The sequence below is a fragment of the Felis catus genome, chromosome B3 (genome assembly GCF_018350175.1).
Source record: "Felis catus isolate Fca126 chromosome B3, F.catus_Fca126_mat1.0, whole genome shotgun sequence".
Classification (NCBI taxonomy): domain Eukaryota; kingdom Metazoa; phylum Chordata; class Mammalia; order Carnivora; family Felidae; genus Felis; species Felis catus.
In genome coordinates, this window is record NC_058373.1 from 48590190 (window position 1) to 48616140 (window position 25951).

The 25951-nt window shown below is 36.0% G+C and overlaps 1 protein-coding gene across 6 annotated transcripts in view; it reads left to right on the top strand.

Moving 5' to 3' along the window:
* The window catches only part of NEDD4 (NEDD4 E3 ubiquitin protein ligase), a 139071-nt gene that overhangs the window by 48045 nt on the left and 65075 nt on the right, over window positions 1–25951 (top strand). For 4 of the 6 annotated variants that reach the window (XM_004001640.6, XM_019832379.3, XM_045059280.1 and 1 more), the window contains one exon: window positions 3194–3247. The exons of 1 other annotated variant lie outside the window; for it this stretch is intronic. In XM_004001640.6, coding sequence (XP_004001689.1) covers window positions 3194–3247 — 54 coding nt within the window. Of the gene's footprint in view, window positions 1–3193; window positions 3248–7381; window positions 11498–25951 lie in introns of those variants that run through there. One more of the 6 variants, XM_011282881.4, reaches the window with a different exon arrangement.

The following is a 25951-nucleotide window of genomic DNA, read 5'->3' on the forward strand; positions in this document are numbered from 1 at the left end:
CACAAGAAACAAGTGTTGATGAGGATGTGGAGAAAAAGGAACCCTCGTACACTGTTGATGGCAGTGCACACTGGTGCAGCCTCTGGAGAAAACAGTATGGAGTTTCCTCAAAGTAAAAATAGAATTACCATATGACCCAGTAATTTCACTACTGGGTATTTACCCAAAGAATATGAAAAACATTAGTTCTAAAAGATATATGAACGCTTGTGATTACTGCAGCATATATACAGTAGCCAAAATATGGAAGCAACCCAAGTGTCCATCAGTAGAGGAATGGATAAAGATGTGGTGTGTGTGTGTGTGTGTGTGTGTGTGTGTGTGTGTGTGTGTGTGTGTGTGTGTAATGGAATATTACTCAGCCATAAAAAAGAATGAAACCTTTGCAACAACATGGAGGGAGCCAGACAGTATAATGCAAAGTGAAATAAATGGGTCAGAGAAAGACAAATACCATATGATTTCACTCATAGGTGGAATTTAAGAAACAAAACAAATGAACCAAGAAAAAAAGAAAACAGAAAAACAGACTTTTAAGACTGTTAAAGATAGAGAACAAACTGAGGGTTGATAGAGGGAGGTGGGTGGTTGATGGGCTAGATGGGTGATTGGTCCTAGGAAGGCACTTGTGATGAGCACTGGGTATTGTATGTAAGTGATTAATCACTGAATTCTACTCCTGAAACTAATATTGCACTGCATGTTAACTAACTAAAATTTAAATTAAAATTTTAAAAAATTAAAAAATAAGATATTAGTTGAAAAAATAAAAACAGACTCTGAAATATAGAGAACTTATGGTTACCAGAGGGAGGGTGGGTGAGAGGATGGGTGAAAGAGGTGAAAGGGATTTAAAGTACCCTTATAGTGATGAGCAGTGAGTAATGTATAGAATTGTCAAATCACTATATTTTACATATGAAACTAATATAACACTGTATGTTAACTATACTGAAATTAAAATTAAAAAATTTTTTTCAATGGGCCAAATATCAAGAAAAGTACTAAGAAAAATAGAAACATAATTGAAAAAAAAATTGGTAAGAATGAAGAGAATCCAAGTAAATTAACTGAATAAATATGTATCAAACTTTGCTGTCTAATATCAAAAAATGCAACTTTTGTTAACTTGCCATTGGAGTACTTTACATATCTTGCTCTAAATGAGGCCACTATGAAAATTTCAAAAATAAAGACCACATTTACTTTTAATAATTCCTTCTTTTCACTAGTATGTATTTTGTATATTTTAATGGTATTTAAAAATTATTTATGTATTTATTTTGAGAGAGACAGAGACAGAGAATAGGGGAGGGGCAGAGAGAGAATCCCAGGCAGGCTCCATGCTCAGCTTAGAGCCTGACTCAGGGCTTGACCCCATGACCTGAGCCAAAATCAAGCTCAGCATGTCCTGAGCCAAAATCAAGAGTTGGACACTCAACTGACACAGCTACCCAGGCACCCCTTAATGGCACTTTTTATATATGTTTATTGCAGTTGTATCTTCATTGTAAACACTAAATGATATGGATTGAACCTGTAGTCCTACCTAATGCTTTCTCCTATGAAATATATATATTTTTAATGTTAATACAATTACTTGTTTTTACTTTTTGGATCATTTACCTCAAATTTTCTTTTTTTTTTTTTTTAACTTAGAGAGGCTGTATAACTTAGTAATTAAGAGCATATAGTTTGAAATTAGTCTTCCTAGATTAAAATAAGAATTCTACCTCTTGGGGCGCCTGGGTGGCTCAGTCGTTTAAGCGTCCGACTTCAGCTCAGGTCACAATCTCACGGTCCGGGAGTTCGAGCCCTGCGTCGGGCTCTGTGCTGATGGCTCAGAGCCTGGAGCCTGCTTCCAATTCTGTGTCTCCCTCTCTCTCTGCCCCTCCCCCGTTCATGCTGTCTCTCTCTGTCTCAAAAATAAATAAACGTTAAAAAAAAATTAAAAAAAAAAAAGAATTCTACCTCTTGATAATTCTTAGAAAAAGAAGTCATCAGACTGTGTATTTAAGGTTAGTAAATTTTAGACTTTACTGAATGTATCCTGTACTTCAGTTTTAAAAAATTAATGCCTCTCTCCCCCAAGAGTTATACAATGTGCTGCTGCAGGCAAAATTAAGATTATGTTCTCAGAAGGACATAAGGGAGACTGGACATTGGCTTAGGTATCTAAATATATTTTTCACACTTATTGGACCTTTTGCTGAAGACTGTCAATATTTTTAACATGTAAACCAAAGTTTTAAAATATCACAGTGTTTAATGTAATGTATTTATTCTCATAGGGAAAAAAATCAACTTAAATGTGAGAATTTTTTGTATGTCATCTTAATCTCTGGTATAAAAATTATTAAAGATTTTCTTCATATTTGATATTTAGTAGATATTAACTCGATGTCGAAATATCTCAGCAAACATGAAAGCATCAGCTTTGAAAAATAAAATACTGCACATTTATTTTTATTTATACTGTAAGTGAAAACTAAGTGTTTACTTTTTGACTGCTTGTGTCTATGTAGTAGAAGCAACAAATGGTTCTATAAAGTCATTACTAAAAAGGACTCAGAAAACTAGTTTCCATAAAGTCGTATCCACTTTGGGTAGTTCTACCTTGATAGTGAGAAGTCAGTAAATAAAATTTATAATAAGTTAAAACATAACCCATGTATAAATATATATATATGTATATATATTTAAGATTATTTATTCATTTTGAGAGAAAGAGAGAGAGTGTGCACACAGGGGAGGGGCAGAGAGAGAGGGAGAGAGAGAGAATCCCAAACAGGCTCTGCGCTGGCAGTGAGTTCAAGAGCAATGAGATCATGCCCTGAGCCTAAACCAAGAGTCGGTCACTCAACCAACTGAGCCACCCAGGCACCCCTATAACCTATTTTTTTAAGTACTTGCAAATATCTCAATTTTTTTGACATTTTATTTTCCTTTCTTTCATTCTATTTTAGAAAAAACGTAAAAATAAGCACCCAAATCCACTTCATTGTTACGGTAAAGCTGTTAGAAAATGGGTGACGTAGGATTGGTTTGCTTTTGTATTAAGTGTCTCGTATAATTTAAAATACACCTAAATAGAATTAGGAAATGGCAACATTTTCAAGAATTTATCTCAGAGTCCGTAAGTTGATTGATGTTCACTTGTTTTTAAAGAAAGGTTGTGTTTTTCTTAACTTAGGTCCATCCTCAGCAGCACCGGCTTCTATTTGAAGTATTTGATGAAAATCGATTGGTAAGTTATGTTGCACTAGTGTGATGCGAAGCCAGGGTATATCTCAGTAGAGCAGAGGAAATACGCTGGGAATCTGTGATGTGAGAGATGACTTGGGGTGGTTATGGAGGCTCTGGGCAAAAAGGAGAGGTGGATACATTTTTTTTTTCCTTCTTGGTGCTACTTTCTACCCTTCCATTCTCCTCCCAGGCACCTCTCTTGATTGCCAGTTCTCACCAGATTACAGTCTTACTCAAGACCTGTTGTGGCAGGTGATGGGATAGCAGGAAAGCTGGCCACATTGTCTTGCCTTCCCTCACCCTCATCCAGCGTGGCCTGATGGGTATGCACAGGCTCTGGGAAACTTCTCCCTGAGCAGCTGCACCTGTGCTTCCTCCTTGCAGTGGATTTCTTCTGTTACTTGTATGTACTTACATGTCTCATGCCTTCTCCTCTTCCCACTCTTCTGCAAAGGAAGACAGTCCTCTTTACACTGATAAAGCCTCTAAAGGACTGCGAGCTCTTACAGAGGCAAAGAAAAAAAGGGCAAAGTTAAACCTGATTTTATGTTTGTGAAATGATAGTTCTGATTCCTCATCTCCTAAAGACTATCTTGAAGTCCTATCCTTTTCCTAATTTTGTCTCTTAGGAATACTATTTTACATCTTCTCCTTAGCATCTTTTCAAAATTTTTTTAAATTAAAAATTTTTTTTAATGTACATTTTTTTTACGTTTTTTATTTTTTTTTATTTTTTTTATTTTTGGGACAGAGAGAGACAGAGCATGAATGGGGGAGGGGCAGAGAGAGAGGGAGACACAGAATCGGAAACAGGCTCCAGGCTCTGAGCCATCAGCCCAGAGCCTGACACGGGGCTCGAACTCCCGGACCGCGAGATCGTGACCTGGCTGAAGTCGGACGCTTAACCAACTGCGCCACCCAGGCGCCCCTAATGTACATTTATTTTTAAGAGAGAGAGAGCATGCAAGGGTGGGGCAGAGAGAGGGAGATAGAGGATCTGAAGCAGGCTCCACCCTGACAGCAGAGAACCCAGTGTGGGGCTTGAACTTACAAACTATGAGATCATGTCTTGAGCCAAAGTTGGACAGATGCTTAACTCACTGAGCCACCCAGGCATCCTCAAATCTTCTTCTTAGCATCTTACATATATATTTTAAACCTGTAAAATTTGAACATAAAATTTGAACATAAAAAAAGAACAGTGTTATGTAAGGCATATCAATTATTAAACAGAGGCACCAAAAAAATGTTCACTTCTTAGCTAAGAAACTGGATTTTTAAAATTTGTTTTTAGTGTTGGACTACATGACATGTTTTTTTCCCTCAAGAAATGATAACTATACCACTAATGGAAGATACTGAAATTAAAATATATTAATTAGCCTCATAATAAGCAAAAGGGTGTTTTTATTGCCAAAGGAGACTGATCACTAACTGCAATCTAACTCTTTAAGGCTGAGTGATATGACAGATGTTGAAGATTTGCTTATCAGATATTGTCATATGCAGAAATGTTTGTTTTCTGCTTGCATTTTTGCATTTTCTATAGAATAGAGATTTTTTATTCCTTCTGTCTCTACAGATTTGTTTTCCTTCTAGATGGGGCCAGGTAGAATTTACTATTTGTGTTTTTTAAATCATAAAATAAACATATAGAAAAGTGTATGTAATATAAATCTTTTTTTAAAATAATATGACAAATACCTATGCACTTACGACTCAACTTAAGAACTAGAACATTACCAAACTCTACAACCCTCACTTCCCCTCCCCAATCACATCTCCTTTTCTTCCCTCGCACATAGTAGACACTGTTCTGAATATTGTGCTTATCATTTCTTTGCCTTCAAAAATTGTTCATCCTATACATATGTACCCCCTGAGTATAGTTTCCTTTTGCATATTTTTGAATTTATTAAAATAGTATCACTGTGAATACTTCCCTCTGTGGTATGTTAACTAAGGTATGCCATTTAGGGTATCAACTCTGTTGGATACTCTGCTCTCAATTAGAAATACAGCTTTTCTCAAGAAGCTCGCTTTACTAGGAAAAGGGAGCAAGAAATCATTAGAACAGGGTGGTGTGTGTCATTCTAAGCCTCTGATTTGTTGTTAGTCCTAGCAGGTAATTGAAGTATTACCTATTACCTGAGATGTCATAGAAACTATAGCCATTGGTAGAGTAAGAGGATTGATTGTATGGCAGTAAATGTCCTGTGCCTCTGTAAATGTCATTTGTGTTTATTCTTGTATAGCATTCACAACAAAATTAAGAACATATCCTTTTCCTAACAAATACTCTTTGGAAATGTACAACAAAGAGCAACGGATAAAATCTTAGGCAGATAATTTCTAGTCCTGTGGAAAATGTTTGTCATATAAGTGACATTTGTTTTGAAAATGAGTACTCTTGGGTGCCTAGGTGGCTCAGTCAGTTGAGTGTCTGACTTTGGCTCAGGTCACGATCTCATGGCTTGTGAGTTTGATTGAACCTTGTGTCAGGCTCTGTGCTGACAGCTTGGAGCCTGGAGCCTGCTTGATTTTAGGAATTGGGTCATGTGGTTGTGATTGGGTCATGTGGATTCTGGCAAGTCTGGAATCTGTAGGACAGGGCTAACAGGTTGAATATTCAGGTAAGAGTTGATGTCACAGTCTTGATTCTGAAACCTGTAGGGCAGGCAAGCAAGCTGGAAACTTAGGCAGAGTGTCTATGTTGTAATCTTGAAGTCCAATTGCTTCTTCAGGAAACCTGGCTTTGCTTTTAAAAAAAAAAAAAAAAGACCAGCTTTCAATGTTTATTTATTTTTGAGACAGAGAGAGACACAGCATGAATGGGTGAGGGTCAGAGAGAGAGGAAGGCACAGAATCTGAAGCAGGCTCCAGGCTCTGAGCTGTCAACACAGAGCCTGATGCGGGGCTTGAACTCACGGACTGTGAGATCATGACCTGAGCCGAAGTCGGACACTTAACCAACTGAGCCACCCAGGTGCCCCTGGCTTTGCTTTTTAAGGCCGTTAGCTGATAGCATGAGGCCCATCACATTATGGAAGGCAATCTGCTTTAGTCAAAACTTACTGAATTAAATGTTTTTTTTTAATTTTTTAACATTCATTTATTTTGAGAGAGACAGAGACAGAGACAGAGAGAGAGTGCAAGCAGGGGAGAGACAAAAAGAGAGGGAGGCACAGAACCTGAAGCAGACTCCGGGCTCCGAGGTGTCAGCACAGAGCCGGAAGCTGGGCTCCAACTCACAAACTGCAAGATCATGACCTGAGCCGAAGTTGGTTGCCTAACTGACTGAGCCACCCAGGCACCCCATGAATAAATGTTAATCACATCTGAAACATATCTTCATAGCAACATCTAGCCTACTGTTTGACCAAACAGTTGGGCAAAAGAGCCCAGCCACGTTGACACATACAATTGTTCATCACAGTGGACTCTGGCTTTCAAATTTCTAATCAATGATTAGTGTCATCCAGAGTCTATCCCTGACATTTAATCACATTATTTTCTGTGTAGATAATCAATAACCAAACATCTCAGAATGTGGGGTCCTGAGCTTCAATCTAATCCTCAGATATTATGCATTTCATTCCAGAGTATGAAATTCTACAGGACTTCCATAGGTTCCTCCCCGATGAGGGTGTGACCGCTCTCCACCTCTTCTTTTGGAGTTGATGCTCCTCTTTTGGAATCTGTTTGGCTAAGGGGCTACATTCTACCCCAGGCTCTCCACTGAACTGCTGTAATGGTGGTACAGATCCTGTGCAATCCCAGCCCAGAACCAGCAATGCAAATTCTTTAGCCTGTCTGCAGTTAAACTCAGACTGGCAGGCTGGAAAGTGCATATCATTCTCTTGCCTTACTTTTCCTTGTCTTAAGCCCCCTCTTTGAAAATTTTCAATCATCATTCCTTCCGATCCAGCTGTGGTGCTTTTCAATATTTCTTTAATATTCAATTTAATTTTCTTCAATATTCAGTATTTCCAGTAATAGCTGAATCAACTTTTATTTATTTTTTAACGTATACTTATTTTTGAGGGAGTGGGGAGGGAGGGGCAGAGAGAAGGAGACAGAGGATCCAAAGTAGGCTCCGCACTGTGAGCGCAGAGCCTGTTGCAGGGCTAGAACTCACGACAGTGAGATCATGACCTGAGCTTAAATCAAGAATCGGACGCTTAACCGACTGAGGCATCCAGACACCCCTGGATCAACTTTAAAAAAAAATTCCTGAAAGAAAGCATTAGGCACTCAGAGTAAGTGTGACCATCCATCCATTTAATCTCCTCCCTGGTGTTACTTAGTGTTTACTTGGCGCTGAGCATGAGCCCAGAAATGTCCCAAGAAATGTGTGGCTACGGTCCTCGTGGTCTGGAAGCTTGATACCTAGTTAGGGGACATGAAACTGATGCTTCTGGAGAAGCTTACCAAAGAGAAAACATTTATCTAGCCAAATACCTGAGGTTCATTATTTTATATCAACAACCGGAGGAGTTTAACTAGAAGCTTTAGGCCACAGGTATGAGCAGTTAGATCCTATTAATTAGCCTATTAGAAGTGTTTGTTCTTTAAGCTATGAGACCCCTAACTTAATTCAAGAAGAAAAGCTGAAGTCATTTGAAGGCAAAGTGAAAAGATTAGGACTGTTCCTTCTATAAGGAAAGAGGATTATAGGGAATATTTCCTCAAGTCTGTAAAATCGTAAAGGAGGTAGATTATATAAAACCAAAATAATATAATAATTGTATTGCTAAGTTTGCGATTATTGTACACATTCCAAAGCATAGTGCTGTATCATTCTAGTCAGAAATATAATTTCACAAATTCCGTATTTCTATTTTATCATATCTTAATTGATTAAAAATACTGTTTAGAAGACTGTGATTGAGAACAGATCTATCTTAAGGCTTTTTCTTTTTTAAACAAAGTGCAAGTATATGTTTTACATATTTGCTTTTACTTAGGAAAAAATCTTACTTAGAAAAATACAACTTGGGTGTAGTACCATGTGGTGTAAACAACTGAACTATTTTACTTTTTACTCTCCTATGAATGAGCCAGTATATATTTATTACTGGAGTTCCAGCTATAAAATTCAGGTAAGGGGTTTAAATATACCCTAGAGTATTATTTAAAAATAACTTTGTTTCTTTCAAATAGAATACCAAACTTGGTCTATGACATTTGGGGGAGAAATTAAAATATTAAACTTTTATTACCTAGTAAACTGAAAATAAAGTAAAGGTTAAATAAATACAAAGCAGAAAAAATATATATACAAAATCACAAGCTCTTGGAGAACAAACAGTCTACTGTTCTGTACTGTGGGAGCTCTATCAGCAGTAGTAACTAATTCCACCTCGAGGGCAATGCTAGTACTCAAAAATGTAAACAAGTATGGACTTTGTTTATACAAAGAAATATGCAGCTTGGTTTGTATTTCTCTCTAGATATCAAACAGCTACATGGGTTGTTTCAACACACCAGTAGAGGCCAGCAAAGAGCTCTTAGAGTTTTCAGAACAGAATTGGCATTGAGATATGTTTATTTGATGTGTTAAATCCTTTTTAGACTTCTTTACTTACCACAACACTCTCTTAAGTGAATGAATTGCAGAGACAGTGGAATAAAATATCTTGTGTGCTCAAACTATATTGGGGTATAGTTTTTCTGTCTAATCTGCATATATTTTTAATGGAATGTTTGCTTAGGCTATTTCTTGGCAGAGTTGTAATAGTCAAAATATAAATGGCATCATTTAAAGACTGTACTACTTGGCTGGAAAGGGCCTTAAAATTACAGGAGAAAATGCTTGGTGACAGCTTCTCTTAAACCTTTCTTTCTCAGACCTATGCTCAATTTTTCAATAGTATTACTAAGCTAATTTTGTATTGCTCTCCTTAAGCTTTCACTTTTTATAAGTAGGGTTTTGGAAGCTAAAATACTTATCTATTTGATTTAATGCTAGAGTTTTAATTCAGAACCCCAAAGTTTTAGTATTTCCAAATTTATACAACTGTTTGAATTTACTCATTAAAAAAAAACTAACAGAATATATGCCTTTCTACATCAACTGACTTGATGAGATTCCCTACTCTGGCTACTATTTGGAAATTCAATCCTTGATTTGATACTCAATTACATGGGGTTTCATTCCTACCAACTTCCTGTAATTCTATCCTTATGGGTAAAAATATTAGTGGTCAAACTCTGCTGGAGAAAGTATAGGCACTGTGATTCACATAGTTAAATGTTCATTTAGTAGAGCTGGAGTGAAAAAGTACTGTTTCAACTTGAAATGCTAGAAGATTGTTGTTCTTGTGTTACTCATTCATGCAAATTGGAGAAGGTATAATTGAAACAAGGTTGGCAGTGTTTGAGGCAGTGTGCTGCAGCTGAGCTCAGCTTAAAGGTCGCTGGAAATCAAGTGCTTTGTAAGTGAAGGCATTTTGACTACACGCGATTCAAAAATATTTGGAAACGTCAGTCTCAGGAATGGGTCGTCTTTTTCTTTCTATGATATCTGGTATCTAAGGTTTTACTTAGGATAAAGACTACTACTTAAGAGCTCTTTTAGGCACCACAAATGATTTTTTCCTTCGATGCAGTGCAGCTGCTTCTAGCCTGTCTCCCGACAGAGATCTTTGTTATGACTTTCAGCCCTTAACATGTTTGGAAATGAGAACAAATGGCACAAAGCTTACGATTGCACTTTGCAGCCAGAAGAAGCAATACTTATCCTTTGTCAGAGACCTCCGGAGATGATCTGGATAACAATGTTCACATGTGCTTCAAAAGACCAACACGGATTTCAACGTCTAACGTTGTTCAAATGAAGCTGACTCCTAGACAGACTGCACTAGCTCCGTTAATACAGGAAAACGTTAAGTCTCAGGAAAGATCTTCTGTTCCTTCACCTGAAAACGTTAATAAAAAGAGCAGCTGTCTGCAGATTTCACTACAGCCAACAAGGTACAGTGGATGTCTTCAGTCTAGCAATGTCTTAGCTGATGGTGATGATGCTTCATTTATGTGTGTCTTGAAGGACGGTATTTACAACAATGCTGTGGCTGATAATGAACTGAATGCTGTGAATGATGGTAACCATGTAGGCAGTTCTGCCCTTCGCAGCAGTAGCCTTAGTAACTGTTCCACCAGCGAGAATGGGTCTTACAGCAGCAATGGTAGTGATTATGGATCATGCACAAGTATCACAAGTGGTGGTTCCTACACAAACAGTATCATCAGCGACAGCAGTGGTTATACTTTTCCACCAACTGATGATACTTTTCTTGGTGGAAATTTATCTTCCGACAGCACCTCCAACAGAAGTGTGCCATACAGGAATACTACTCCCTGTGAAATTTTTTCAAGAAGTCCAAGTACCGTTCCCTTTGTCCAGGATGACTTGGAGCACGGACTAGAAATTATGAAATTGCCAGTGAGCAGGAACTCGAAAATTCCACTAAAACGTTGTTCATCCTTAGTCATTTTTCCTAGGAGTCCTTCAAATACCCCACCAACTTCTCCAACAAGTACAGATATTCTTCCGAGCAAAGGATCCTATCAAACCTCACACCAGTTTATAATTTCTCCTAGTGAATTTGCCCACAGTGAAGATGGTCCTGGTGCTAAGGGATTTCTTTCAACAGCTGTCAATGGACTTCGGTTATCTAAAACAATCTGTGCTCCCGGAGAAGTAAGAGACATACGACCACTTCACAGGAAGGGCTCGTTACAAAAGAAAATTGTTATTGCAAATAACAGTCCGAATCAGACTATCTGTGAAAAGTCATCTGAAGGATATTCTTGTGTTTCAGTGCATTTCACCCAACAAAAAGCACCTACGTTAGATTGTGAAACAGCAAATGGTGATTGTAAACCAGAGATGTCAGAAATTAAGCTTAATTCTGATTCAGAGTGCAGTAAGCTTATGCATAGGACATCTGCACGTTTACCATCCTCCCAAAATGTAGATTACCAAATAAATATCAATGGACAGTTGGAAAGACCAAATTTACAGATCAACAAAAATCATGCTGTTTTACAAAGAAGTATTTCATTGGGAGGAACTTATCCAAATATTTCCTGTTTATCCAGCCTTAAGCACAATTGTTCTACGGGGGGACCATCGCAATTACTCATAAAGTTTGCATCTGGAAATGAAGATAAAGTTGATAATTTATCAAGAGACAGTAACAGAGATTTCACAAATAAACTATCTAATTCTTTAAAGCATTCTTGTAAGGTAAGTTTCCTTTGGTCTTGGTAAATGTTAATTTATTCTGGAAAAGCTTTATGGACTATTTGGTTAAAATTTATTATAACTTAGCAGTTTTATGTACTTCCCTGGTCCTTAGCTAGCAAGTGTTTTACAGTCCTAATCTTTGTATTTGTAAATCTGAAGAACCCCCAATAGTTTATAGCTCTATTTGTTATTTTACCAGTGTTGAAAACGTGCATTTAAAAAAAAAAAAAAAAACTTTCCAAAGTGATTTAGGCCATGACACATTTCTGTTGCATAAAAACAAGCTTTAAATAATAATTTATTTTGTTAACATTTTTACCTTGGTGTATTTTTTTCCTCCAGTAACATGGCATTTTAATATCTAATTCCATATTTTATTCCCACTTTCAAAAATGTTCATTTAGTATTCTTCCCTCCTTAATCATTGTGAAACTAAGTAAAATATAGAATGCTTATCTAAAATATTAAACAATAAAAAGCCTACATAAAAATGTGAAAATATTGTTGCAAATGAACACAGAGAAAATGTTTCTCTAAAATATATGTATTTATTAGAACATTGATAAAAACTCTTATGCTGCACGTTTAAAGCAGAGGAAAGATAAATGGCATTTGCATTTGTATATAGCCTTAACCACAGGAATTTTGTTTCCACCCGGATTTTCCTTTAGCTACCAGTTAAGACTGCCTTCTAAAATTTAACTCAGTCTTTCAACAATATTGAATTTTAAATTTTATATTTTTTGAATTTGGTTTCAATTGCTAGGCATTTCCCATACTTTTCTAGTTACTTTATTAATTTGTTATTTTGATAATTTTGTTTATTATATTAGCAATTTAACTCTAATGAATCTTAACCAAAACAGTTCTTTGTATAATTGAGTCTTTCCAAAGTATTTGAACTTAAATAGATTTTCCAAAGTATTTGAACTTAAGTAGATTTTTAAAATTTTCTGTATTTGTAAAGTCTTGCCAGATTCCAGGAAATTAAAATTTTTTTCTGGCTAAACCAATTCTAGATGACACTACATAATAGTTTAGGGGGGAAAAAACCCTTATCTGTTTATCTGTGTTTATATAACACTCAATATCTACATTAAAAAAATTTTTTAAACATCTGGACAAAGAGGTTTAGGTAAATAAAATATCAAGTAGTTGATAGTTTTCTCTCTTTTGAAATCTCATAAATAAAATGCCCAGAGGTTAATATAAACAACTACTTTATTGAAGATGAATAAAGATTAGATTTCCAGTTCTGATCTATGTTTTAGGATTATTTCATTTATGAAACTTTAAAAAAAACAACTTTTAGATTATAATCCATCAAACTGTTTTGCCCTCAAAAGAAAGCAATGAAGTGACTCTATAAAGAAACATATTAATAACTTGCTAATTGAATTACATGTACCTTGTAAACTTATTATACATTTAATGAAATAATTAATCTGAAAGGGATAATTAACCTCAAAATATCTGTGAATAAATATATTTATAGAAATAGCCTTAAAATAGTTTATTTTTGCGGTAATGTTATAGTTTGTTATTAATGATGCTTTTGAAAAAGAGGTATTTTTAATGTTTTTAATAAAGTGTGACTAAATGCCTTTTGCATAGCTAAAAATATACACTTCTATTAGTTTTATTTAATTTAGGTAAGCTAACTTAAATATTTTTTTTGTGACAGCCAAATGTCTAGCTTTGTGCAGATTCTATTTTTTGTTGGGATTATTGGATTATAAATAGTTCGTAAGTGTGCAGTTTGATGGAGAGCTTTAAAGTGTCCCTCCATTTAATATTTATGAAACAACTCTTTATAAAAGTATTGGTAAGCAACCTAGTGACCATCAAATTCAACATATACTAGATCTAAATTGATCTAATTGATTGGTAAGGGTTGTTTTACGAGGAAAATGCTAGTGTTGTTTTTTCTAAACTTAGCAGTGGCAACAATAATGGGTTTTAGAAATAATCCTGTGTTTATCAATAATTATATATTAATCTAATTATAGTGGTATATTGTAACTCATTTATAAATAAACAGCTCCCAAAATATTTCCCATGACTCCAGTTAGTCTGGGTTAGTATTCTGATATGCTGAGTCTGGATTCACATTTAACAAGTTGATATTAGAGTAGCATTTAGTAATGTCAGCTATCTGTACTGAGCAGCCATGAAATTAAATCACTGCTTTGGTCAGGGACCCTGGTTTCTAAAGCACTGACAGTCTACGGATTCTTTTCTTATGTGTTTAGCTACCAGTCTCTAGCAGCATAGTATCCAGTTTCTAGTTCTCTACAATAACAGCTCATTAATGGCTAATTTTTAAAATCTACTGAGAACTTTTTCCTGTATCTGCAACAGGGCTCTGTTCTGTGTTTACAATAGAATGAAAATGGGACTTTGTAGTCTGCATGATAATGTTTATTTTATTCATTTGCTATCAAAGAACATAACAATAACCAGCATGTGTTTATTATATATACTTTCTGAAATAATGACTTTTGATCTGAAAGTAGATATTTGATATTTTCACATGGTGTGTAATATTTTGTCAGCTCAGTCAAGAAGTAGTTTTTATCTAGTTACCAAAATTACTCTTCATATTTCTAAGCTCTATATAATGGTTTACTCATTATTATTTTATTTTTTCCTACCTATTGTTTTCTAAATCTCCCATGTTAGGTTGTAAGGATGCTCAGAGATTTTGTTACCCTATTATTTAAAATACCTTAGCGTTTTGCCCAAGTTTGTACATGTCCTCATTCTTCACATACATGCATGTTTTTTATCCCATACTTTGGCTTTATGTTTTATTCTCTTTGTTATAAAATTTTTTCTTCATTTTCTGTTGCTTCATCCCAGGGAGGTAAATTGTTCAAGCCTAGTGTAATAGAACTTTAAAAAACTATGTCTTAATTATTTCAAAAGCCTTTAACACTAATCTCAAGATTAGACATTTCAACAATTTATTTAGTTGTTCTTACTATAATAAGTGTTTTAAATATATATTTGTTTTAGAGTTCCATTTTTTTCTCTGCCCTTATTAACTCCAGCAGAATATTTAGAAACATTTGGTTAAATTTATTTTGAACAACACTGAAACTTTCCTATAAAATCCAATATGGTTTATAAACATTGACTCTAAAGCCATGATGCAACATTGTGAGTGACCAGTCTTAGAAATTTAGTAAGAAACGTATGCTTGTGAATGTATAGCTCTTAGAACTGAGAAACTGTAATGTTAACTTCAGAGTTGTTTAGGGAGCTGAATTGTTTGCTTCTGAAACACTTTCTACTTCTCCATAGATATGATTTCTTTAATCCATTCATCTAGCACACAGCTGAATGCCTACTCTTTGCCAGGCACTCACCCAAGCCCTGGGAATAAAAGATAATAAAATATAGTCTCTACTTGAGGGAACTCCCATGCTAGTAATAGAGACACACTGGTAAACAAACAAGCAGAAATTCAGTCTAATATGTGATGTGCTAAAATAGAGGTGTGTATGAGAAAGTAAAAAAGGTGCAAGAATTCTTGTCTGGAGGAGATGACCTGGTTGGTAGAGAAGACTTCACGGAGGTGGTGACATTTGAGCTGAGTCTTGGTAGGTGAGTTGGAGTTCACCAGGCAGAGAAAGCAAGGATATTCTAGAGCAAGGATCACCAGTCTCAGCACTGTTGACATTTTGGGCTGTATACTTTTTGTTGTGGGGGCACTGCCTTGTGCCTTAGGTGTTCAGCAGCATCTCTGGCCTCCACCCACTAGATGCCAGTAGCACCCCTCTCCTCTAGTTGTAATAATCAAAAAATGTCTCCGGATATTGCCAAGTGTCCACTAGGGGCAAAACTGACCTCCGTTGAGAATCATCGCTCTAAGCAGAAGCAGCTGCACTTACAAGGCTAGAGGCATGAAAGGGTCACACCGTAAATAGTTCAGTGTGAGTCAAGCACAGGGAGTCCAGGGATGTAGGAGGAGATGATACACTAGAAGTGGGTTGGACTTTCATTGGGTGTAGTACCTCACGCTGAAGAGAAAACAGGGTGTCTCTTGCTAACCAACAATAGTTAGGCAAAGGAAATCTATCTGAGAGTGTATGATGTGCTCATTTTTATGTGTTTAGATGATAAATTCTTACGACACCGTGGATTATAAATGAACCAAAGTATCTTAATTTGGATGACTAGGTGAATGGTGATGTCATGAACTAAGACAGAGAATCCAGGAGAAAGACAGGTTGGGAGGGCCAAGAAGAAATCATGCATTATTAGGTTCATGTATTAAGAGGGTGGTATTAAGTGTGTTAAGTGCATATGTTAAGTGCTGCTGTCAAGTAGGGCTGTTGGAGATACAGAATCAGGATTCAGGAGAGAAGAGAGAGCTGGAAATGTAGCTTGGGAGTTACCAGTTAGTTAAGGCCTTAGGTAAGGATGAACTAAAAAGCACAAAAGTGAGATGGGAGTGGGTGGCAAATCAGAATTCTGGGGACCATCAGCTTTGGGAAGACAGTGGAAGAAGGAATAATCAGGAGACTAAGAAAAGAGCCACTGGAGGGACAGAAAGGCCAGGAGAGCAGGGAAGCCCAGAAATCAAGGGAAAATTCAAGGAGGGCAGTATATAGCACCACAGAGCCTATGCATCCACTGATGTGGCAGTTAGGAGCTCCTTGGTGACTTTAGTAAGAGTGGGTTCAGGAGGATAGTGTGAAAGCCTGGTTGAAGAAAGAATGCAACAGGTAAGGAAGCAGAAAGACTTGTTCAATGTCATAAAAGAGGCATGATTAGTGTAGGCACAATATGTATTTAATGGCTGGTATAAAGAAGACATGGTATTGGGTGGATGTAAATGCACAAGACAAATTCTCTGTCCATGAGGATATTACAGCCTGTTCTCTGGGGGGTGGGGGGGGGGAGGGCTTATATCTCTGTTCTTTTACCTTTGAACCACAGAATAAGTGAACATGAGCAGTGAAACCAGAAATGGAGATTCAGTAATCTGAGATGAAAGAACACATTAGAAGAGAAAACTTAATGCTGCCTATGAATAGTCACAGCTCATTTTGAACAGCGTTATTCTTAACTTTCTCATCACTCTCTGTACCACCAAAAAGGAGACAAAACAAACCCAGAGATTCCACACAGAAAGCAAGTCAGGGTTGAAGGTCTGTTGCTACACACTACTTGGAAAATAGGCATTTCTGTCTTTCTGTCACAGGCTTCCTCCAGGATACGTAGCCCACCATGTCCTAGGAGTTGTGAGGACTCACTCTTCTAGGTTCCCTCTCCCTTTGCATTTGGTCACAGTGAACTGGCGAACTGGGAGAAGTCAGGACCAGGACCAGGACCAGGCAGAAGGGGCTAGGCAGAGTCCCTGCATGTGGCCAGCCTGTGTGTTGAGGTCAGCAGGGTGGTTAGCAGGAGTGAATGAATGCTAAGAATGGGAACCAATGATCTTGTCGGCATATCCAAGAAATACCTGAAGTATTGCTCAAGTGTGTGGTTCAGAATTCTTTGTTTGTCATGTGTGAGACCAGAAGACTATAATCAGATGAAGACAGACACTTAGCAGTAGAAGAAAGCATTTCAAAACAAGAGGTGAGAAAATGTGTCCCAGCTCAGTGAGATATTTTAGGGAAGACTTTCAACATGGGAACAATTGTTGAAAAGCAATTTTACCTACACTGAGATTTAATAAAACTTCTTAGATATAACTAGAGCAGATCTGAGCATGTGAAAGGGTAAGCAGATAACTGGCTTATGCACGTTGTAGTTCAGTTCATGGTCTAGTAACAACAAAGAACTTCTTGACCAAGTAAATCCATGATCTTTCTAGTTAGGCTCTAGGATATCTATGGAGGTGACAGGCAGGGGGAACATCAGCCTTTCTCTTGATGCAGGTGTATTACAAAACCATAACACTGTGAAACATTTTGTGATTTTCCATAATAGAAAAATATTACCAGGCAAAAACCAATTTACATCAAGTGTATTTGTGGTACAATGGACAATGTCTTTTAAATTCAGTTTTTTGTTAAGTACAGAAACATTCTCAACATATTTTTTAAGCTTTTGTCCCCCTTACAAAAGCTGAGTGTGTAACATTTTATGTTATAGCTAAAATAATATTATTCAAGACTACTTTCCTTTTTTCCCTTTCTTTCTCACACTTTTGTTGGCAAGCTGCCTTCTAATGCTTTGAAGATTGCAATTGGAAAATGCCTTAAGTTGTCAGTTGGACCAGTACTTCTCAAATTTTCATGTGCATGTACATCTCCTGAAGATCTTATTAAAATGCAGATTCTGGTTCTGTAGGTCTGGGATGCCTGATAGTACTATATTTCTAACACACTTCTAAGGCCTATCAATACTGCTAATTTCTCAAACATAATCTGAGAAGACCATTCTCTTATGAGAACAGTAATACAATTAAAAAAATTTTTTTAACATTTATTTATTATTAAGAGACAGAGAGAGACAGCATGAGCAGGGGAGGGGCCAAGAGATGGGGAGACACAGAATCCGAAGCAGGCTCCAGGCTCTGAGCTGTCAGCACAGAGCCCGACGCGGGGCTCAAACTCACAAACCGCGAGATCGTGACCTGAGCCGAAGTCGGATGCTTAACTGACGGAGCCATCCAGGCACGCCAACAGTAATACAGTTTATAGTTGACGTATCCAATGAGTCCTTCTCCCACTTTTACATAAAGCAGAGCTAGAAGTATACTGTGGCCAGGGCCAAAATAATTTGCAAAGAATTTTAAATCTACTTAGGCTTTAGACTCATTATTGACTGAGACCATGTAATATAGAAGAGATTGTTTGGACCAAGAAACATTGAAGAGCAAGGTTGCCTACCTGTCTTATAAAAGACCTTTGATATGACTCTGACAGAATTCTAACTATTAAATTTTTCCAGGATTACATTTTGGTTTCATTTAAGACTTTAAAACTATTAGTCTATAATGTTTGGAATTCTACTTAAGGGAGTCTCTTAAATTTATAATGGCTGCAATTCTGGTTATGTTGTTCTTAAAATTGTCGCATACATTAATTTTTTCCCTCTTAGCATGAGATTTGAAAAAAACTCAATTTAAATGTTATATGTTTCTTAAATGTTTTGGCTTTTTCAAGCAGTATATTCTCTCTTTCTCTTTGTAAACATTTTTAATGTTTTCAATATACTTTTCTGTACAGTGTCAGGGTACTACTAAGAATTTTTTTTAAATGTTTATTTATTTATTTTGAGAGAGAGACAGAGAGAAAGGGAGAGAGCACTTGCTAACAGGGGAGGGGCAGAGAGACAGAGAGAGAGAGAGAGAGAGAGAGAGAGAGAGAGAGAGAAAGAGAGAGAATCCCAAGCAGGCATCGCGCTGTCAATGCAGAGCTAGGTACTGGGCTTGATCTCACAAACTGTGAGATTATGACCTGAGCCGAAATCAAGAGGCAGACGCTTAACCGACTGAGCCACCCAGGTGCCCCACTAAGAATTTTTTAAATATTACACTGGCCTAATGTAATGAATTGAAACACTATATATAATCAGTGCTTACTTATGAACTGTTCTTTTGATAACTCTATAAGGAGAAAATGTAGAAATCATTTATATATAACTTTGTAATGCTTAAAAGTATATATTACTTCTTAATTATGAAGCAGTACATGAAAATCTTAGAAACTGCCCTTCCTTTGGAACAGCTTAAGAAATCTTATCGGTAGCTGGGTTTTTGTAGACTTTGTAGCTGTTCTTGGCTTAGCCTGCTTTTAGGGAGCCAAATAAGATATTAAACATTTCGGGTAAGAAATGGGGAAAAGGAAGCATAGCAAGAAAATAGTTAAAGAAAGGGAGATAGAAATAGGTGGGCAAGCAAGCAGATAGACAAATGTAAATTTTCTAGAATTGATCAGAGAAGAATTCTAGAGAAAGGATTAAACAAATGGGTAATCTTTTCTTGGTTCTACTTTACTCAATTGTAATTCCCTAAGTCAGAGACTTTTTGGCTTATCCATTACTATATCCCCAGTACCTAGAACAATGCATTACTCAAAACAGACGCTCAATAAATATTTATTAAATTAATGACCAAAACTAAGAGACCCTTTGGGTGAGTAGAGATGACTGTAGAATCCTGATAGATGAGGGTGACCAGACAGCCTTGTCCAAATAGATAACCAAACTAGGATATTTAAGAGATGACTGTAATGATGAGTGGGAACTACTTGATGCTTCATCCTTTGCATGAAAGAGTGGCACTCTTAAATGAATACCTTGTCCCTGGGGTGGATGCCAATGGAATATTATGATCGTGACTCAAGGATTAGTTTCCACAGTAGAGTCTGATTCATAGCCTACATATTCCATGAACTGGTATCGTAGAACTATGTGTCTGGATGGAGGCTCAGATCAAGTTTTCTGAAAAGAAGATTGAATGGGCCAAAACTTGTCAGGGTATTTTAACAAAGGCTATTTGACCAACTTTAAATTTATCATTGTTTAGTAAAATGATTTCATCCCAAACGATGTGAGATCTGGATTCTCAGAGTTGTTCCTGGGGTTTCAAGTAACTGTTTTAGCTAAGAATGACCTTTACCTTTTGTACCGAGGCTGAAAGACTGAACCCTCTTAAACAGTCACAGAGCTTACTGGAAACTAAAGTCATCTTCAAAGCAAATGAGTTTAACAAGTATTTATCGGAAATAGAATATGTGCCTGCCCTAAGTGGCAAATATTATTCCTGGCTTTGAAGAATTTACAATTTAGATGAGAAGACAGCATAATCTATTAAAAAAAAAAACAAGTAGAGTGCAACAGTATAATATATAATAACGTCCATAGACCTACGTTAGGCAGGTGAGCACCTAAATCCTGATATACGTGATTGCCTATATAATTTTTATCAAGATAACACATGTGCCTGTGTTAAAAATCAGGTTAATTTCTTTGAAGGTTTCCTTTCTGCCTTTTTCTCTGTGTTTTCTTTTCCTAGAATTCCTATGAGCCAAAGTTTGCATCTCTTGCATTGCTCTTATTTACTGTTCTCTCCTGTTTTCTGTTTCTTCGACTCCTTTTTTACTTTCTGGAAGACTTCCCCCAAGTTTCCCTCTCTTCTTAACTTTAAAATTTTGGTTATTTTAATTTCTAAAGTTCTGTCTTTGTTTCTGATTATTCCCTATTCTTATTCTTGTTTTATAAATACAATCTCATATTTCTTTGAGAATATTTTACTTCAAGTTCTTTTTCTAAGTTTTGTTGCGAGTGCTACAGTGTCTCTTGTTCCTTTGGGTCACTTTGCTGTTATTGTTTTTCATTTCTCTTTGTTATTGAACATTTTCCTTCAGGTGTCTGGTGAACCTTGGCTGTTTGTTCATATTTCAGAGTGAGTCACGACCAAGTGATCAGGAGGCTCTGTAATTGTGTGGGGCCTTTAAACTGGGAGGCTTCATCATTGGGAGACTTCTGACTGTCAGTATCTAGAGGTCTTTTCTCAGAGGCTAGTGTGTTTCCCCACAGAGAAAACTTCACATGATTGCCCAGTTATGTTCTATAGTGATAAACTATGGTTTTGATAAACTATGAATGAAGGTGATTGTTTTAGTTTCTGAAACTGAGTTAGTTCAGGGTAAAACCATGCCTTAAAAGTGATATTTACTTACTAAATCCTTAAGGTACTGTAATTAATTTAGTTAAATTACAGTAAGTGAGGTACCTGATTTTCATACCTTTGTCTGAATATACATTGTGTATATTATAGAAGTGAAGATTCTTCCAGAAAGACTAAATTAAACCTTCTTTGCAATGGAATATGTGGTTTCCTTAACATATTTCCTAACCTTTTGCATTCTTGGCAATCTATTTAAATGTAATACACATGATTATCACCCTGAGGAAGACAATAGATCTATTAAAAATGTGTTTGGATAGAGGACAAAAGGAAGAGGTGATGGTCATGACCTCCTAATGGAATGTAATATTGGATGCTCACTGTCACTTGAACTTGAAATGTTAACTATGATTTTTTTTAACTTGGAGAAAATCCTGTTATATCGTTTTTAAAACTCTTAACCCTATATCTGTGAAAGCTTAAATCAGTTAACATCATATTGTATATCACATTTCAAAAAACTCTCTGAGACAATGAGTATCTCCGTATTAGAAATAAGGGAACAAGTTCAGGAAAGTTAAAATGATTTACTCAAGATCGTAAATTTAGTAAATGTCATATTTAGACCCAAACTCAGCTCTGTTATATATTCTAAAGCACTTTTCTACTACCTCACTAGCCAAGGACTTTCATCCCACCATGCAGCGGGGGAATGTACAGGATAAAGCTGCTTGGGGCAGGTTATTCTAGTAAAAATAGCATCATAAAGAAAAAAAAAGAAGAGTTGTCTAAAGGAAAGTTTCCACTTGAGCTGACTGCAGTCTGATGAGTAACTTTTACACTCTGACAGAGTCCGGGTCAAGTCCTTTCTTATTGCCATTGTTGAGTGAAAGCTAAGTTTGGGGATTATTATTTAAACACGTTATTAGACAACCAGTGTATCTTTCAAATATTTCTTTTTCTATTCTTCTGACTTGTGACCTGACACTGTTAATGACTTTGCTCTTTCTGATTAATTTTATTGATCAAATAACACATACTGTGTGTTTCTATCTCCTTTAACACTGTTTATGAGTTTCCTTATATTCTTTTTCTTCAATAACCATTATAAACTACCTAAAAGATTGTAAACTACCTATTTTTTTCAATTATTTTTAAGCTTTTTATTAAGGAAAATTTCAAACACATACAAAAATATAAAGAATAATACAATGAGCCCCTTGGGCACCCCCAGTAAGCTCCTACTTTCGTTAGCAACATGTTGTCAATCATGTCATCCATATTCTCCCCTCCTTTTTTTTCCTGGATTTTTAAAAAGTAAATCCCATGAAACATATAATTTTACCATAAACACTTCAGAGTGCAACTGTAATGGATTAAGGACCTTTTAAATATATAAAGCTACTGTGCAATTTCACACTTAACAAAATTAACACTAGTTCTAAAACTGTTTTGACTGGATCTCTACCGAAGGCATCGAGGTCATTTTAGTAATGACATAGCTCAAGATGGGTACATCTCCTTTAACTTGTGTCTGTCTAATTCTTCATCTATTTTATGATGTTCATTTCGCTTTGGGGCTGAGCATGTCAATTATTTGTCGAGGGATTTTCTGTTTCTTTAATCAGATAATTTTTGATAATATATTTGTTACCAATAAAACTGAGGTTTTCCCTTTGGAACCTAGAACTAAAAGGTTAGTGTTAGGAGCTGGAGTTTATCACCTAAACTACACCTTACCTCCATCTTAATCACCAAAAATCTGCATTTAGGGTTTAAACATCTAGGATACCCACCTTCCTCATCCCTGAGTAGAGTGAAAATGTACACTATAATGAATTAGTTATATTAATTCCTCTTATTCTTCTTATGCTTTTCTGAGTCTTAATTTCATGTTTATGAAATATGAAATTTATGAAACTTGGCAGAGTTGTCTTGAGGATGGAAAATTTCATATCTGTTTGGCAGATAGTTGGTTCTCAGTAAAAGGGAGCTATTATTATCTACCTTACAATATTGTGAGAGTACATGACGGTGCACTGTAAACTATAAAGTACCACAGTGTGTAACATATTTTGTTGTTTTATATATGTACAAACTGAATCATATATAAATTTAAGAATCCAAGTTAACAGTTAAGTAATAGGAAATACATGAAAAGAACACAATAGAAAGCACAGTTGACTCTTAAACAACATAGGAGTTAGGGGCACTGATCCTCCCCAGCCACCATGCAGTTGAAAATCTGCATATAACTTTTGATTCCCCCAAAACTTAACTACTTACAGTATACAGTAAATAGTCAATTCTCAATAAATAGTATATTAACACATATCTTATATGTTATATATGTTGTATACTGTGTTCTTACAGTAAAGTAGGCTATAGAAAAGAAAATGTTATTGAGAAAATCATAAGGAAGTGAAAATACAGCACTGTACTGTATTTATCCAAAAAATTTCACACTTAAGTGGACCTGTACAGCTCAAACCCATGCTATTTAAGGGTCAACCATGGAAAATACAGACTAGAAATCTGGGGAAGGACTTCTTCATAAGTCTAAATCAAAGATCAAGGTATATTTTCAAAGGAATACAGTATTTTTCAAAGCCCTATCACAAATTAAAGCACAATTCTTTTTCCTTATACTCAATTTTGATTATGCATATTCTTGGAGAAAAAAACATATCAATATTAGATGTACAAAAGAAATAAATAAGACCTATACAGCAAATTAGCAGAAGGAGATAATTAGCAGTTAGGAAGTCCTATATGTTGGCCACAAGCCACTCCTTATGCAACAAATGGTAGTTCTAAAGAAGGCGGCCCTATTACTTTTTATCCCTCATTGAAAATAGTGACTCAGACACTATTTTATTGACTTTATGTCATTGTTAGAGTCAGTTTCTAGCCATAAGATGATAGGTTCTTTCTCTTCAGTTTGTAAACTAAAGAATTCCAAATCTCTCAATACATGTTGTTTTCATTTAATAGACTTTATCTTTTAGAGAAGTTTTAGGTTCATAGCAAGAATAGGCAGAAGGCGCAGAGATGTCCTATATACTCCCTACCCTGAAACATGCAGCCTCCCCATTATCAATATCCTCCATCAGAGTGATACATTTTTACAATTAATGAACCCATATTGACATATCATTGTCATCCGGAGTCTGTAGTTAAATTTAGCTTTCACTCGTGGTGATATACATTCTATGGGTTTGGACAAATTTATAATGGAATGTATCTATCCACCATTATAGTATCATACAGAGTAGCTTTATTGCACTAAAAAACTTTGCCTCTTCATCTCTCCATCCCCTAACCCCTAGCAACCAGTGATCTTTCTACCATCTTTATAGTTTTGCCTTTTCCAAAATTTCATATAATTGAAATCATATAGTATCTTGTCTTTTCAAATTGGCTTCTTCCACTTAGTAATACTCATTTAAGTTCCCTCCATTTCTTTTCATGGCTTGATTTTTTTTTTCTTTTTCTTTTAGTACTGAATACTGTTCCATTGTCTGAATGTACCTTAGTTTATTTATCCATTCACCTACTGAAGGACATCTTGGTTGCTTCCACATTTTAGCAATTGTGAACAAAGCTGCTATAAATATCTGTGTGCATGTTTTTATTCAGACTTAAGTTCTCAACTCTTTTGGGTAGATACCAAGTAGTATGATTGCTGAATCATATGGTAAGAGTAAGTTTAGTTTTTTTAAGAAACTGCCCAACTATGTTCCAAAGTAACTGTACTGTGCTATTTTGCCATCCTACTGTCAGTGAATAAGAGTTCCTGTTGCTCCACATCCTTACCAGCATTCAGTGTCATCAGTGTTCTACATTTTGGCCTTTCTAATATGTGTGTAATGGTATCTCATTATTTTTTTAATTTGCATTTCCCTGACAACATATGATGTGACACATCTTTTCATATGTTTATATGCCATCTGTCTATCTTCTTCGGTGAGGTGTCAACGTCTTTAGCCCATTTTTTAGTTGAGTTATTTGTTTTCTTACTGTTGAGTTATAAGTGTTCTTTGTATATTTTGGATAATAGTCCTTCAGCAGATATGTCTTTTACAAACATTTTCTCCCAGTCTGTGACTTGTCTTTTCATTCTCCTGACAGTGTCTTTTGCAGAGCAGAAGATTTTAATTTTAATGAAATCAGCTTATCAATTATTTCTTTCATAGATAATGTCTTTGTTATTATATTTTAATCATTGCCAAACCCAAGATCATCTAGGTTTTCTCCAGTATTATCTTGTAAGAGTTTTATAGTTCTACATTTTCTATTTAGGTTTGTGACCCATTTTTAGTTAATTTTAATGGAGAATGTAATGTCTGTGTCTAGATTCATTTTTTTAGCATGTGAATATCTAGCTATACCAACATCATTTGTTGAAGAGACTGTCTTTTCTCCATTGTATTGTCTTTGCTTTTTTGTTTAAGATCATTTGACTGTTTATGTGAGTCTATTTCTGGGCTTTCTATCTTGTTCCATTGAGCTATTTGCCTAGCCTATTTTTTTTAGGTTTATTTCTTTGAGACAGAGAAAGCGGGGGGGGGGGGTGGGGAGGGGCGCTTCAGTGGGGGAGGGGTAGAGAGAGAATACCAAGAAGGTTCCATGCCCAACATGGGGCTTGAACTCATGGACCATGAGATCACGACCTGAGCTGAAATCAACAGTTGGACGCTTAACTAACCACCCAGGCGCCCCAGAGCTAGTTACCTATTCTTTTACCATTACCACACTGTCTGGATTATTGTAGTTTAATAGTGAGGTGGTGTCATTCCTTCAATTTTGTTCTTGTTCTTCACTGTTTTGTTGACTGTTCTGGGTCTTTTGCCTCTACA